We start from the raw sequence: 15,627 nt of genomic DNA, 5'->3' as shown, positions 1-15,627 counted from the left end.
CTCTCCGAGCCTATAAAACCCCACAGACCTAACACAGATGGAATCTACCAATACAGTTCGCCATGAGCGTCGAATCGTCAACCCATATTTACGGTACACCGTTCTGTTGCGCCAACTACCAGCAGGTGTCGACCATTTAATGTCAGGTCGAAATTTGCGTACATGCATATACATGATTGCTGGTCACTTGGTCATGAACATGCGTTTCGAATGTATTTGACACAAAAACCAGTACCCGTCAACTTATTAATCGAATAAAATTGAACACGAAGTTAGAGACAATCTAGAAGTACGCGAGAATGGTGTTCGGTAATGCTTTCGATAAGCGTTTATTATTTTTTTTAGGTCGGCGTTGTTGTGTCCAAGATAACCTTTTTCATCGGTGAAATAGTCAAAAAGAAAAAACGACGTCTATATCGATCCTTCGTAGAACGTTGTTCAGTGTCAACGAAAAAGAAAAAGTTTCGAAGCTAAGGGGGACGGGTAGAACGCTGTCGGTTCCCTGAAAGATTACGCCAGTGGCCGGTCGTATTGGCGAGCTTGTCGAGTTCGAAAGCGGCGAAGGGGTATAGAGGGGGGCAGATGATGCCTCGGTAAACGCCGAGCGCTCGAGAGCCCACATCGATGCAGCGTTCAGCCATTTACTAGAGAATGCTATCGAGGACTGGCATTAATTTATATTGCCGCTGTTCCGAATGCGTAACAAAGCGTGCTCGTAGCTCGTGCTCAATCCCGTTCCAGTTTCGAGCCATTCCAGGCCGCGCGCTCGACATTCACCGAATATAATATATTTACCACAAGGAAAAATTGTTTTCACAATATCGGAACCCGTTTCGGCCTGAAAATCTCTACTTTTTCGAACCCCTACGCCCCTTCCGCCTCTCTCTGCAGGAAAACCTATTTTCTAGGTTATATACAGTCGTTAACGCGATGTCTCCTCTCAATGTACACAATATCGACGTATGCGTCGCACAGTGCAACACGAAAACTGTCTATCCGATACAGGGCATCCCAACTTTCGACACCTAGCTTGTAGCTTGTTTGTCATGTAGTTTCGTGAGGTACGAACAAAGACCCAACTGGTTCTGACGCATATGGTAAATTCTTAATATGCCGACCTTTTTGAACGTAAATATGTTGCTAATATCTTCAATTTATTTTCGAATAAAATCCCGTTTACTAGTGGTTAAGAGACCCTGGTCGACCCTATGCTGTCCTCGACTCTTCTGAATTCTCTCTGTTCTCTTTATGAGCAGTACTCTTTCTTTCTATCGTTCGACGCAACAATCGTCACTCGCATGATTACTTTGCCACACAAAGAATTCGTCCATATGCTCTGCGAATACAGGGTGTTCCAAAAATGTTGGAGGTCCTTGAAAGGGGTGGTTCGGGAGGTGATTTGAAACAATTTTTTCCTTTGCAAAAATGTCGGATGGGGCTTCGTTAAGTAGATATTAATAAAAAAAAACCGACCAATCAGAGCGCGCGGATACCGTTGGAGCGGCCGCGGTAGCGAAGGTTACGAGCTGAGCGGCCGCGTTCAATGTCCTTCGATGCACGTCGAGTCGCTTGTTCGCGTACGAGAGCGGCTACTTTGCGCGTAGCCATCGCTATCGCGGCCGCTCCACCGGCATCCTCGCGTTCTGATTGGTCAGTGTTTTCCGTTAATATCTCCTCAACGAAGCCTCGGACAACAATTTCGCTAAGGAAAAAGTTGTTTCAAATCACCCCTTGAACCACCCTTTTCAAGCATCTCCAACATTTTTGGGACACCCTGTATAGTTCATTCGTATCAATCATATCGTTCTTTCGGTAACTGAAATTCTAATTCTTATTGAATGACTAACAAGTAAAGAGTTTAACTCTTATTGATCGTTCGAGTTTTTTTATCTAGATAAGAATGTTGTTCGTATCTGTTAAAGGTAAACATGATTAATGGCGTATAGACTGTAATAATGGAGCATAAGATCGGCAATGCGTCGTATGGGCGAGGTAGAAAAACGCGAAATCGTTCGCGAGCAAGAAATTGGAAACGATTTTTCACCAGGCTATTAACGGTAGTGATGTATCGTTTATTTACATTGCGCCTTATGTCTCGCCATTGACAGATCATACGCGCACATCGTGTAACGTTCTCAGATACTGTTGGAAAACTGGTTTATTACATAAACGTAGTAACTTCAAAGCTCCTTTCTAACTGATTATAAGGTATTGCTTCACCGTGTTTGTCTTCTTTATTGCATATCTAAACGCTGTGATTATCTTCACAGGAGGTTAGACGAACCACGAATCGATTTTTAACTAGGGGAATCTATTTTACACAAGTTTGATCATAATTAGTGTTAATCAAAGTATCATAAAATCTCCAATTTGTAATACTTATTTTTCCAGTTTTTCTTCGTTGATACTAGTTTTATACGGATTACTTGCTCGTATAAAACGGCGTTTTTCCTCCTAGAAAGAAGTCGAACGGGAATACATACATACATTTGTACTCGGAATTTCAGATACGCGCACGCACAGCTCCACAAACTTTCGCGTTTTCTTTCAATCTCCAGTTTTGCGCTTCCACGAATACATATTCCACTCAAAGCCAGAGAAAATGAAACCGCGTTCCGTTTCCAGCTGCAGAAAAACACCGGTGAACTTGTTACTCGCGTATTTCGTATATTTACCAATTTATCTTGTTTTTCTGCATACCTTCGACGCACAATGCGCTCCTTATACGCGTATAATAATGATAAATACCATCGCGCGTAGGTACTTTCACGGTAACGGAATTCCTGTACGTTTTTAGGCGTGCACGCTTGTTTCACTCGATCGGCCGATTTAATCCAACATCGCAGCACGCATGTGTACGTAGTCGCGCTTATCGTTATCGCATTCAGTTAAGAGTACACTTATTTTCTTCTTTACTGAAATTCCATACGGCGATCGAAACGACGATTTGCATTTTTCACGACTCGCAAAAAAACGTACGCGCTATCGTCGAATTAACCTCTTCGGACCTGTTGTGTACATTTATAAATTGTAATGTACGTAGACATTAAGATTATTTTTTTACCAACAAGCTGATTACGCATCTTAAAATAATAAATGTCACATACAACCATGAACGATCTCGATATTTTGACAAAAAACGTTGCCAGTAATCTGTTACTTGTGCAATACAGGGCATGAGAGAGCGATTTTTATTTATAAAACTTTCATTTATCATATAAAGTGTGCTTCAGATGGGCCATAAAAGTAATGTACAATAAAATTCGACGAATAAAAACTGTTTTGCATACAAGACAGAAAACAGTTCTGTTTGTTGAGATATTGTCAAGCACGAAATGCCAAGTATTTCTTTTTTTTTTTTTTATACTTGAAAAAAATCAAGACTAAAAAGGTTAAGCCAATCGATAAATGAATATCCGGTTTTTGTCGCTCGTGGGACTTTCCTTTGGAAGTTTGTCTGTGAAAATGAGAAGAATTGATACAGTCGATTACCGTATTTCCGGAAATTAAACGCAAAGCAAATCGACACGGCTGTTGATCGTGACGCAAGGATTTCAATACAATCGCAACTCGTAAATAAATTTCAAATCATTCGACGAAACAGCATTTTGTTCCGATCTCGCGACAAGATGGTAGAGGTAGGTCAAGGTTCTCTTCGTTACCAGAGATTTGCATTCAATTCCTACCGATGGAGCAGATGCTAGCCGACGGTAGCGGTAACGCGGTTTTTAGAGAACGATTAGGAATCAAATTACGACATCGAGGTGATGTAATGTCTCACGTAAACCGATCATCTTTATCGATATATTGGAAGCGCGCGAATGAAAGGACGCTGTGAAGTCACACGAGATAAGAATCGTATATTGTCGCCATTAAAACACATTCCACGTGGTTCGTAGTAGTGTAAAGATCGATAAAACAATCGTCGAGTGTATGTATCATGAAAAAAATGGTTTCAAACAGATTCGTTATGTCCAAGAATAGCTGTGCACAAGTATGCCGTGTACAAAGTTGGGAAGATTGCGTTTACCGACCGTTGTTTCGACGGAGCGTGATTGGCAGACGATCATAGTGGTAATCCGTGGTGAATAGAGAGAATGGCGGTAGCAGGAACATTGGGGTGGGGGTGGCGGCGACTGGTGGTGAACAAGGGGAAGCTTAGGCGAAAAGGAAGGGGAAGCGGTCTGCTCAGTAAGCGGTGAACTGCCGAAGTCAGTGTAAGGTCGCGAGCACACGCTAACTCGGCCGACGATTTCTTGGTTAACACGGTCTTGTTGCAATTTAGTTCGCAAAATCGAAGAAAAAACTCTCCTAGGCCCATGGCAGCCTCGATGTAACGTATAGTGACGCGGTGTTGTATTTGTCGTCGTTGTTGCCGTCGTTGTTGTCGGTATTGGAATCATTGTTAGTGTAACCGCTGCCATCGTCGTATAACTACGCTAATTTTCTTCCCTCCACTGTGCTTTCGAGCAACGTGACCAGCGAAAGACACAAACACGGACTACTACTTTGTTTATCACACCCAAGGACGACTCTGTCCATTGTTCAGTGCCACGGAACAGCGACGCTTCGGTACTGATTCGTCTTTTCGCTTCCGTTCCTATTTTCGTTTACGTTTCGTCAAAAGATTTTCGATTAGCAGTCTGTTTGGACCGGAAGATACGCAAGTGTGTGTCATAGCGCTAATACACGTGATCTGTGCTTGCGCGCTTTCGTAAATCAACGCGTCTTTGTACACGCGTAATTGCGTTGCGTGGGCGCGTGTTCCTCGAATGTGTGCTCGTGTTTGTGCTGGTTCTCTTTCGCGCGCGTCAGCCTCGTGAGTGAAATCGCCGGCAGGGAGCCCTGGAGTATTTATCGACCTGCACGAGGTATTGCGACTACGTTCTAGCTACTGTTACAAGACTGTCCCGTTACTGTTCGTCGCGTTGGTAAATTGAGGCGCGTTTCCTACTCCCGAACGAACTAACGAGTCGCGAAAAAATTCTACCTTTCCAATACAAACATACGTTTCACGCTTTTCATCTTCTTTAATGGCTGCTCCCAATTTATCAACGGGGAACGACGGGACATTATATTCAGTATTTTTTATCTTGACAGCATTGGTGTTCGTCAATATTTATTCTATCTATTAGAGCAGTTTTTTAATTAATGCGATCGATTCTTAAGGGATCACGTGAATTTAACGATCGTTTCGCGGTCAAGTATCTAATCTCTACGCGCGAACAAGTAATTTGGAGCGTCATTGCGTTATAAATCATTAATTCCGAATTGATCCACCGTCGTGTTTCAATTTTGTCTTTGTGCTTGTATTTACCCAGTGGATATCGCTGGATCGTTATCGCCGCGTTATCGCGACGAATATCAAGCGAATCGTTGGTTAACGCAATCGTTGAAATCTTACAATTTTTCAAACAGCTTTTAGCATTTCTGGAAAAGGTTCTGCTGGTATTAGTTGCTCGAAACCAATGATTTACCCAGACAGTGCGGATATTACAACCATATTTTTCAGTTAGACCTGGAAAACCGTTTTAAAAGCGCGAAAATAATTGTATGCCATTATTTACCAGTGCATATTTCCGTACACAACATTTACATTCTTACAGCTCATTTACGATATACAATCAGTCCCATAAGTATTCGTACACTCTACTGAAGGAATTTACCTAAATTAAATGGTAGATTTTATGTTTCCAAATAAATGCGTCATTATAAGTATGTACATATTAGGTTGTCCCAAAAGTTTCTTTCGTGAGTTGTATTCAATTATTTTCTGTGGCAGTGTTTATATAAATAGACAATCTAATTTCTTAGACATTGATGCTGTAAACAGTAATGAAGCGAAATGAATCGCACACAATTCAGTAATGTAACATAAAATATAAAATATTGTGTATTAATTAATTATTAATAAAACGAAAGAAACTTTCGGGACGATCTAATACATGAATCAATTTTATGTTGTATATATTTATATTTTATTTAGCGACATCGTTTAATTTAGACAAATTTCATACTTATATTAGGCAAAATTTAAAAAAGAATCCTTTCGACTATGAAGATCTTAATTGGACGAACAAGAACTTGTCCAAAGTAACCGTTTTTAAAATAAGGCGTCGGGGCCACGTTGCTTCCGTTATGAATCACTGGGCTTGTCGAAAGATCACCAACGCCGAAGCAATTTCGGGTTCGACCGCTTGGTTTCGAGGCACGTAGACTCAACACGCGATAGGATCGTCACGCGCGCGGTGTCATTGCCTGATCATGAGAAAATAGTCGAACGGCATAGTATATCCGTAATTGACCATCAAGTAGCTACACACATATATACGAACGGACACGCACCGATTCCATGGGCGATGCGACTCATGGACAGTAGGCGTTTCCAGCGTCGTTATAAATCAGAGCTAAACACGCTAATTATATCGGGACGTAGACTCGGCCAACTGAACACAGTGATTCGCCAGGGGTAGCCAGTGGCTCTCAATCCGCGGACCCGTTATCATTTCCGTTTCGGTTCGTTGCCCACGTACAAACCGCGTTTCACGGTTTGAGCTCGGTTTCGATAACGTGTTCGCGACTTTTTGCGAGAAAAAATTATTCGATAACACCCACCAGAGCGTTTCGACGGTTCTCTATTTTCTCTACACAGGCGTAACTATAAATTCAGATGGGAGGTGCAACTGAAAATTGACAGAGACGATGTTGTTGGAAAAAATACAGAAACGCATCGAGGTTTGATTTGTACACTTGCACATTAGAAAAGTTTAATGGTTAATGGATATCTGTATCAGGAGGGATGGTCCCTGGGATGCGTCACTGGTCGAACGAAAACCAGTTCACGCTTCATTCCATACCGTGCGAGAATGAACGTTATACGAGGAAAGAAGGATTGCTGTTGTCGAATCCGAGGGGATAGAGCAAGACGAGGGATAGGGGGGATTACGGATAAGGGAAGAATAGAACGATTTAAGCGTCAAGCACCGTGTTCGAGGAGAGAAACGAATGGTCAAGGAAATACGTGTATGTCGACGACTTCGTCGCCTGAATTTAATGTCGAGTATGGGCAAATAATGGCACGTTTCAACGATACGGCCTAACAAACGAACGAACGTTATGCGGATGACGAATGGGACTCAACGATCGTTTGGCGACACCACCATTCTTGGCTCGTACTCCGCTTGCCTCTTTCTCGCTCGTACAGGTTGGAGATGAGTACAATTTTATTCGAACAATGTAGTCATTCATTCGCAACGTTTATTCGATGGGGCAGTTAAATTTCCATTTGTTCATTGTGAAATATTTCATTCTGTAATTCGAAGACTAGTGTTTATTTAACCAGGAACGAATAGACAGTCGTTTATTCGTTATTTGTTTATCCGAATACAAATGTTGTCTCTGGTATATACATAACTATCTACTTATCTACATAATGGTAGATAAGTTTCATCGTCGTGTACTAAATCATCTAAAGAGAAACGGAAAATTAGTTGCGTGAATTCGAGAGTAAATTAAAGTAAACGTTAACAATGGTTATTTAAAACGCAGTTGTCGCCAAAAATAATGCGTAATGCAAACGACGAAGTTAATAGGAACGAACTAATGCTTCTTGTTTCTAATCTAATCTAAAATTAGACGTATTCGTAAACATTTTCTCTATCGCTGTTTTATGCAAAATATGTATTATTTCTTGTCGCGATAGTTGCACAGGCATTTAATGCTAATTATATAAAAACGACACGAACGATGTCTGTGAACATCAGGTAACCATTTGAGGAAACATTTCGACATGGCAGAATCGTTGAAGAAACTTTTTTGTTTGTGCAAGCGTACACATAGTACGAATTTAAATAAACTGTGCTCGCAAATACGAAAATACAAATGCCAGTAATATTTTATTCCGCCATGCTAATTGTGTAGTCATATGTCTATACCGGGAGTGTAAGGGTTAAGGCGCGCAAGAACGTCGAGAGTCGCTTATAGCCTCGACACTCTTAAAGTTACGTACCTATAGAAATATCTGCCGCAATCGATCGAAAGAGCGTTGAAAGTAGAAATTGGTGTCAAATAAGGTGGTTAAATAAGAGTATCTAGTTTGAAAGAAGTATGCTATAAACAGTTTGTTGAGACACTGTAACTACCGCTTACTTATTATGTGGTAATCGATAGCAGTACCGAGGACACAGTAAACGTTTAACATTACAGAGCAATTTTCGTTCAACTTGTCAACTATGATAGAAAATCGAAGCATTTCTCCTGGATTTTTTATTTGAAAAATATCACGTTATATATTCCGAAGACGACTACATCAGCGCATCGCGAACGAGCTTCTTCGATTTGCATCGCAATGCGCTTTGGTACTTTGATCTCCAAAGTTATAAAAACGGGCGTTCGATGTTGGCACGAATTCAATCCAGCGCGTTGAAAAATAATCCTACATCCGCAAAGAGAGGCGGGTTAGAACGCGTAGCTACCGTTGATGGTTCCAAGGAAATTCGCAACGGAAAGAAAATCTTTTTGGTGTTCAACCGAAACATTGATCCCTCGAGTGATTACAGTCCGTGTAGCTTGACTTTTTCCTCGTTTGCAATCACGATCACTGTTTGTCATTATTGGAGACATTGGATTAACCGCGATCGTTATTGAGCGTTTTATAAATATTAGTAGAACGATAGCAATAAACGGTAGTCCCTCGATAATAGCCGGTCGAGTTAAATTTATCTACCGCAGGCCGACTGAGCTTCGGTAAATATTATCGTTGCTATCGGTAAACAACGATGTTATCGCGACAACTGGTTATGCGGGCTTCCCGAACTTCCAAAACGTGGAACGCTTAACGATGCGATGGACGTCGCAACGTCGAGGATGGGGAATAGCGCGAACACGATTACGCGTTCGACTCGCGTCGATAATAGCGAAGGACACTTGAACCAAGACGGTGTTGTCGATGATCGGCAGGTCTCGTAGCTTCGATTCTTGATCGGTCCCTCTGTTACGTTTCTTTGCCTCGAATCGAAGAAACTCATTAATTAATCGTTATTACAAAATGAATGTCTAGTATCTTTCAAGATCCTTCCATCAAGATTGCAATAGACGCCTCAATGACCATTAACACGATTCACCTTTACTCCAAGCCTCCTGTTCCCCACTTTTACGCGGTTCAGTTTAAACAAAAGATTCTCTGCTCCATCCCAACGTTCCTGCTCCGCATATCGATAACCTGCGATCCCAATTTTCGACCATTACACGAGGCGCTGTATATAATAGAGTTCTCGCGGTTCAACGATCACAGTGCACCTCGCCTAGAAAGGAAACATGCTTTCGTCATTCCGCTTTCCACGATCGTTCAATTATTCAAGGGGGGCTATCTTGTCTTTGGTCCGTGCGCCAGTCACGACGGACAAGTGTAATGGAATATTAACTTGTCGTAATTTGAATTCAATCCGACGCGGCGGTATCGTCGTAACCCGGATCTACAAGTTGGAGATTCTGACTGATTGCGACGTAGAGGGATGAAGAGGGTCGCGAGGGAACAAAGCAGGCCGCGGAGAAGCCATTATACATTTATTTATTTCGATAAACGAAAATGAACCTTTGGTAGGCACGAGTAACTTAAAATATTTGTATTATTATCGATACCCATCCTGTTTGGCCGATTCTTGAAATATTCCATTAAACTCGATCTCAAAACACGCGGAGAACTCGTAGCTATCGGACTCGTTATCTGAAAATCTCCAAAAACGATTTTTTGCCGATTTTGAGACTCGACTATCTCCCTAGGGATTCGCGTGTTATTCCAAGCGACGGAAGGACGCGATCGTGGAGAATCGATCTCGTTTAATAGCATAGTTGGAAGAGGAGAAAGCGTGAAAAGCCACCGGGAGGGGACGAACGTTAAATAGTTTAGTCTTTCTCACGCGGTTGACGCCGTCTACGACGTCGACGCCGACACCGACGCGATTGGACCAGGGCCAAATGCCACCGGTAAAATTAATCGTTCCCTGACACGAATTCCCCTCTAAGTGGGAATACCAATTTGTAGTCGAGGAATAGCGATTCGATGGGACTGGTAGCTAACAGTTAATATTCGATTGGATGGAGAGGAGACAGGCGTTGGAAGGTTGTTTCTAGCTTCACGATTCTAATGATGCCTCTTCTCAATCATTGTTAACGGTACAAAGTATGATTCGATGATAGGACTGCAAGAAGATGCCGGGTCACTATTGACCCACAGGGAAATTACAGATGCTACGTTAAAGTTTATCTTCTGAATTTTGTCTGAATAATTTAAGCCGCATTTCCGAACCATTGTTTTCGAATAAAGCGGAACGATCGGACGTTGCAACGCGGCTGAAAGGTGGTGTCTTCTGATTGCAGGTCGAAACTACGGCGACGAGCAGAGGTACCGTCGTCGTTTTAGCGTCAAGTCGGAAGGAGAAACCGCGTTTGGTGGCTGGCGCTTCGTGAAAGGACCGAGGGAGGATCTAGGAGACGGAATCACGGAATTGCTATGTTGGTCTCGCTCCCAGGGAAGCATCACGTGGATATCTAGAAAGGAATCGGTGATTGGCAGTGCGCGAGTGTCCGCGGAAGGGTTGGCAACGACGAACGACGAGAAACGGTAGTGATCGGTGGTGCAAAAGGTGTCGTCGAGCGGACAGAAGAAGAAGACGAAAAGACGGAGGCGTCGGAGGAGGAAGAGGAGGCGGAGACACGACGATATAAGGAACTGGATCGCGGCTCAGCTCGAGGCGGAACAGTAGAGGATACGAGTGGAAGAGGTACGCGCGTTGGCGGAAGTCGAGGGAAGGATCGGTCCCGATAGCAAAGAAAAAGGGCGGATTTCCAGGATTCTATCGCGAATATATCGTCGGTGGAGGGCAGCCGCGAGACAGTAAGTGATGTGTTCGATGGACGAGGCGCGTCTCGCGGGCGGTGGTCGGGGTAAAACGGACGCGTGTCGCGCGTGGTGCGATTGCTTGAAATCGGTGAGAACAGGCGGGAAGTCGGTGATCAGGCTGGCGGGCGCCGGGGAAACGTTTCAAAGGGCATGGCGACCACGCCACTAGGCGGTCGCCTCCCTAACGTAAACCGCAAAGGACCATCTCCGTTCGTCGGTGGTGGTGGTGGCAACAGCGTTAATTACGGTAACGGCAACAACAGTAACAGCGGCAACAGCGGCGGCAACAACAACACCGGCGGCAGCAGCAGCCATAACAACAACAATAATCACAGCAGCAAGAACAACAATCACAACAACAACAACAACAACAACAACAACAACGTTGGCCATCGTAACAACAACGTAAGCGGTGGAAACAACGAGAACCGGCCTGTCGACGGCTGCGTGAAAGCCGGCGCGATCGAGTGCAGCGGTAACAACAACAGCAAGCACGGTAACGATCTCGGTAATAACAGCAGCGGTAGCAACAACAGTAACAACAATAATCAGAGCAACGGCAGCGGCAAGCACAACGGCGGACAAGTCGGTGGTAACGAGGGTGGAGGAGGAGGAGGTGGTGGGGCTCGACAGACGTCGAGGAAGCAGGAACGCGGGCAACTAGGAAGGGAACATCGCGAGCATCGGCATCATCACCATCACCATCATCATCACCACCATCATCACCATCATCATCACCATCAAGGTCGGGACAGGTCCTCGTCGTCGTCGTCGTCGTCGTCGTCATCGGGTCGGCAGCGCGATACTAAATCAAGCACGGTGGCTGCAAACACCGATGAGCTGGATCCGGCCGCGACGAATGCGACCAACAACTTTGAGTACGACGACAACGAATGGGACATCGGAATAGGGGATTTGATAATCGACCTTGATGCGGACATTGAGAAGACGAGGGACGAGAAATTGAGCTCAGGGACAGGCATGGCTTCTACGCCTGCCTCGGCAGCATCGGCTTCGAATACCACGAATCATCATCACCATCATCACCATCATCAGCTTCAAAATTCCGCGAACGGTTTAAGCTCCTCGAACTTGTCTTCGTCGGTCGCGTCAGCTGGTCCGAACGGTTGCGGACAATCGTCCAACTCGTCGTCGTCGTTGTCTTCGTCTTCGTCATCGTCTTCGTCGTCGTCGTCCTCCTCGTCCTCATCTTCGTCGACGTCCTCCACGTCGTCTTCCTGCTGCCTGAACTCGTCCGGACGTTCAAACAGCCCCGGGAACGGGAACGGAAGCGTTGTAAGTAGCGCCGGTGGTAACGGTACCGGGAACGCGAACGGTTCCTCGTCGATCGTTACGGGGACGGGTAACAAACAGAGCAACGCCGTCGTGGGTGGCGTTAACGCCGCGCACGGGAATCCCGGTAATCCCGGCAAAATGGCCGTAGAACACTCGGCCACCGTCGACAAAGGCCTCAAAATGAAGATCAAACGTACGAAACCGGGCACCAAGAGCAGCGAGGCCAAACACGAGATCGTTAAGTCGAACGAAATGAACGGGACGGTGTCGTCGCAAGAGTCCGGTAACGGAGGCGGTATGGTTACCTCGAGCGGTTCCTCGTCCGCCACGGGGGGCTCGAATTCCGCGTCGAGCGGCTCGGGGATCGGACAGAACGCTCAAAACACGGATTGCACCGCGGGAACTGGTGGCAGCGGTGGTGGTGTTGGTGTCGGTGGTAGTGGTAGTAGCGTCGGCGGTGGGATTGGCGGCGGCGGTTCCGGTGGTTGCGGTACCGGTGCCGGTAGCGGCGGAACCGGCGGCGTCGGCGGTCCCGGACCCGGCGGCGGCGTACCCGGTGGTGTTGGAAGTGCTGGTGGTAGTGGCAGTGGTGCCGGTGGTCAGTCCTCGTCATCGAACAAATCGAAACCGAGTCATTCGACGGGTTCCGCCGGCGGGACCGGAAGCGCGACCTCTTCGACCGCTGGCTCCAAGAGGGGTTCGAGCGGACATCGTCGGGACAAGGCGAGGGACAAGCACGAGAAACCCCAGAGCAACCACGCGTCGCAGCAGCAGAACAAACCGGAAATGAATGGAACAGCGCGACCTAGCGGCGCTGGCGCTACCAGCGGACAAAGTCAAACCTCGAGCGGACCAGGACCAGGCCCAGGACCAGGGCCAGGACCTGGATTTGGCGCTGGGAGCGGAGCAGGGGCGGCCGCGCAATCTCAGGGACCGACGGCGGCCGCGACCGCCCCCCAACAGAGTCAGGGACCACCGCCCAGCTCGAGGACAGGATTCTCCGTTTCTCAGGGGCCCAATCCGCCGTCCAGCTCAGCTGCGGCACCCTGTCCGCCCCCAAGTCCGGCTAGCGCCACCGCCGTCGGACCGGCCGCGAAACCCGAGCAAACCAAACTCGCCGCGGTACCCGGTAACGGACCTGCGATCACCACGACGACAGACGACGCTATGGATACCGCGGCCAGTCCTCCGCCTCCCAAGAAACTGAAGACTTCCGCTTCCGAACCAAAGGTAACGCTTCGCAGAACCCTTCCAACATCGAATGCTTCGCTATCGTACCGATCAATCTGTCCTCGGGTTTTCGTTTGCGCTCGCCAGACTGATCCACTCGTCGTTCGGGTAACGTATCGGATATCGATAGAGTTCGTTGCTCCGTTTCGCGATTCGAAGTCATCTTTTGGCTTGTCGGCCAGAGTTGAGCAGATTTTATTCCGAACAAAGAATACAAGTTCCAGATTCTATCTGTCTGTATGGGAGTGGTTCTTACGATTGAATCTGGAACTTTTTTCTATGGTTAGAATACAGTTCTCCAACTCTGAATTGATCAACTGTTGTTAAAGCAAAACTGGGCTGACCGAATTTTCGAGCGGTGCCACACGTGCCAACTACTAATGCAAACGTTAGAGATCGTATCTTCCTTGATAAACCAATCAAAAATTAAAAGAGTTGTTTCGTAGAAAATGTTTCCGATAAGCTTAACGCATAGTCTTTTAATTTTTGATTCTTACACTTCTAATTCGCATTCCGCCAGCAATACTAACGCTTCGGGCAACTAATTAAACTAAGAATTAAGGCTCAAGCTTCGAGAAAAAAAGTTGATAAATTCCACGAAGCACTACTGTACTAAGGTTTTGGGTCTCCCTTATCATAAAAATATCTGATCAAATCCTGTATCGAGAGGGATCGAGGTATTTAAAGAAATAGGTAGTCGGGAAGGAAAGCCTCGTTCTCACCGAGCGGTGATCCTATATCCGTGTTCCTCGCTTAATCGAGTGTCAAACGGTTGGCTCGTTTTTTCGACGTGTCGGGTTTAACACGGATGCGAACGGGAAGGGAAGACGCGCAGATCGGCGCGGGCGGGAACGGGTCGGTTGGTCTGGGTCAGGTCTGGGTTAGATGGGTGTCTTTGGTGTCTTTGGTGTCGTCGCCAGTGGTTCGGACGAAATTGGGATGGTCGAGGACGCGGGGGTGGCTGATACGAGTTGGAGTCGAGGCTCGGGACTAGGGGCTGTTGGCTTGGAGGACGGAAGCGGCTGGGGGTACGCGAAGGGGGTGAAATCAATACTCTGCGGTCTCCGCCCCCGAGAGTACACGGACGAATACATAGAAACAAACACGAGTGCCGGCGAGACACCATAGTCGACCGCCTGGCCGGTCGGCTGTGGAACTGCGGAATCGCTACCGCTCGCGATCTTACCTTTTCTTTCCTCTTGGCTTCTTCTGTCACCCGTTCGTGTTCGTTTCCCGTATCTTCTTTGCTCGAGAATTCCAAAATGGCTCGGCTTCTTTGCTACAACCCCGCGAACGCTGGCGCCGCGATCCTCGAGCTCACCAACGTGTGGAAGCCGCGTCGATATCGGAGCTAGAATTTTTCCGTTTTCGAATAACCGCCGAACACGAGTCAAATATCGAACTACGCTGCAATTTAGAATCTTACTCTTCTAATTCTGCGTGCACATATTTTTCACGGTTAATTGGAATACCGACCGTTATCGGGGTACTCGGTTACGACCGACGCATTTTCACGAAAATTGTTCGGTGTTTCATAATTATATGGGTATCTATAATTTTCATAATTTAATATGACCGATGGGTCCGTAATTGCTGCAAGAATGCGAAGCCATTTACTTGAAAGCCGTGGTGGGAAGCTTTTAATACTTTACAAAATTTATTACCGAGGTTCTCTAATACTTGTTTTGGGGTATAATTATTGACTGAATTGTAATTGCTTTCAACGTTTCGACCATATTAGTCGCTGACCCTCTTCGGGCACAATACGTTCGGCGTTAAATGTGTAACTGTATCCCATTGTACTGTATTCATTGTCTTCTTTGAGCGGCCAGTTCCGACGGAAAATTCTCTACCCATGCTCCGCATATTGATCTCTCTTTCCTATCATTACTCGTCCTGCTTTCGTTCTCTCGCGCCTAGTCAAACTCTTTACATCCAAAAGAGAAAAAAAAAACAGAGAATGCCAGGGAAATTATTTTGCAGCCCCCTTTCCTAATTAAACTAAAAACTTCGGGTTCCCATTAAAATTCATCGAATCTCGTTTCTTTCCTGCTGGACTGTATCGAAAATTGAGTCCCTCGCCAAAGCTGTTTTATGACAATAAAACTCGTTTTTCTTCCCTCACCTTTCGCTTCATCCCCCAGCACTCTGTCCCAGGTTTCATCCCCTGGAACTCTGTCCCTCAGCGAGTGCGTTACGTC

At 45.9% G+C, this 15,627-nt stretch overlaps 1 protein-coding gene across 3 annotated transcripts in view; it reads left to right on the top strand.

The window, feature by feature from the left end:
• LOC128893567 (zinc finger protein 608-like) overlaps positions 1-15,627 on the top strand; it is a 48,400-nt gene that overhangs the window by 17,459 nt on the left and 15,314 nt on the right. For 2 of the 3 annotated variants that reach the window (XM_054154607.1, XM_054154605.1), the window contains exon 2: positions 10,378-13,426. In XM_054154607.1, the coding sequence (XP_054010582.1) occupies positions 11,051-13,426 (2,376 nt within the window). In that variant the 5' untranslated portion in view covers positions 10,378-11,050. Of the gene's footprint in view, positions 1-3,798; positions 4,872-10,377; positions 13,427-15,627 lie in introns of those variants that run through there. The other variant, XM_054154606.1, reaches the window with a different exon arrangement.

The sequence above is a fragment of the Hylaeus anthracinus genome, unplaced genomic scaffold (assembly GCF_026225885.1).
Source record: "Hylaeus anthracinus isolate JK02 unplaced genomic scaffold, UHH_iyHylAnth1.0_haploid 3, whole genome shotgun sequence".
Lineage (NCBI taxonomy): Eukaryota > Metazoa > Arthropoda > Insecta > Hymenoptera > Colletidae > Hylaeus > Hylaeus anthracinus.
Note: the sequence above shows the minus strand (reverse complement) of the source record. Positions and strands in the feature narration are given on the sequence as shown.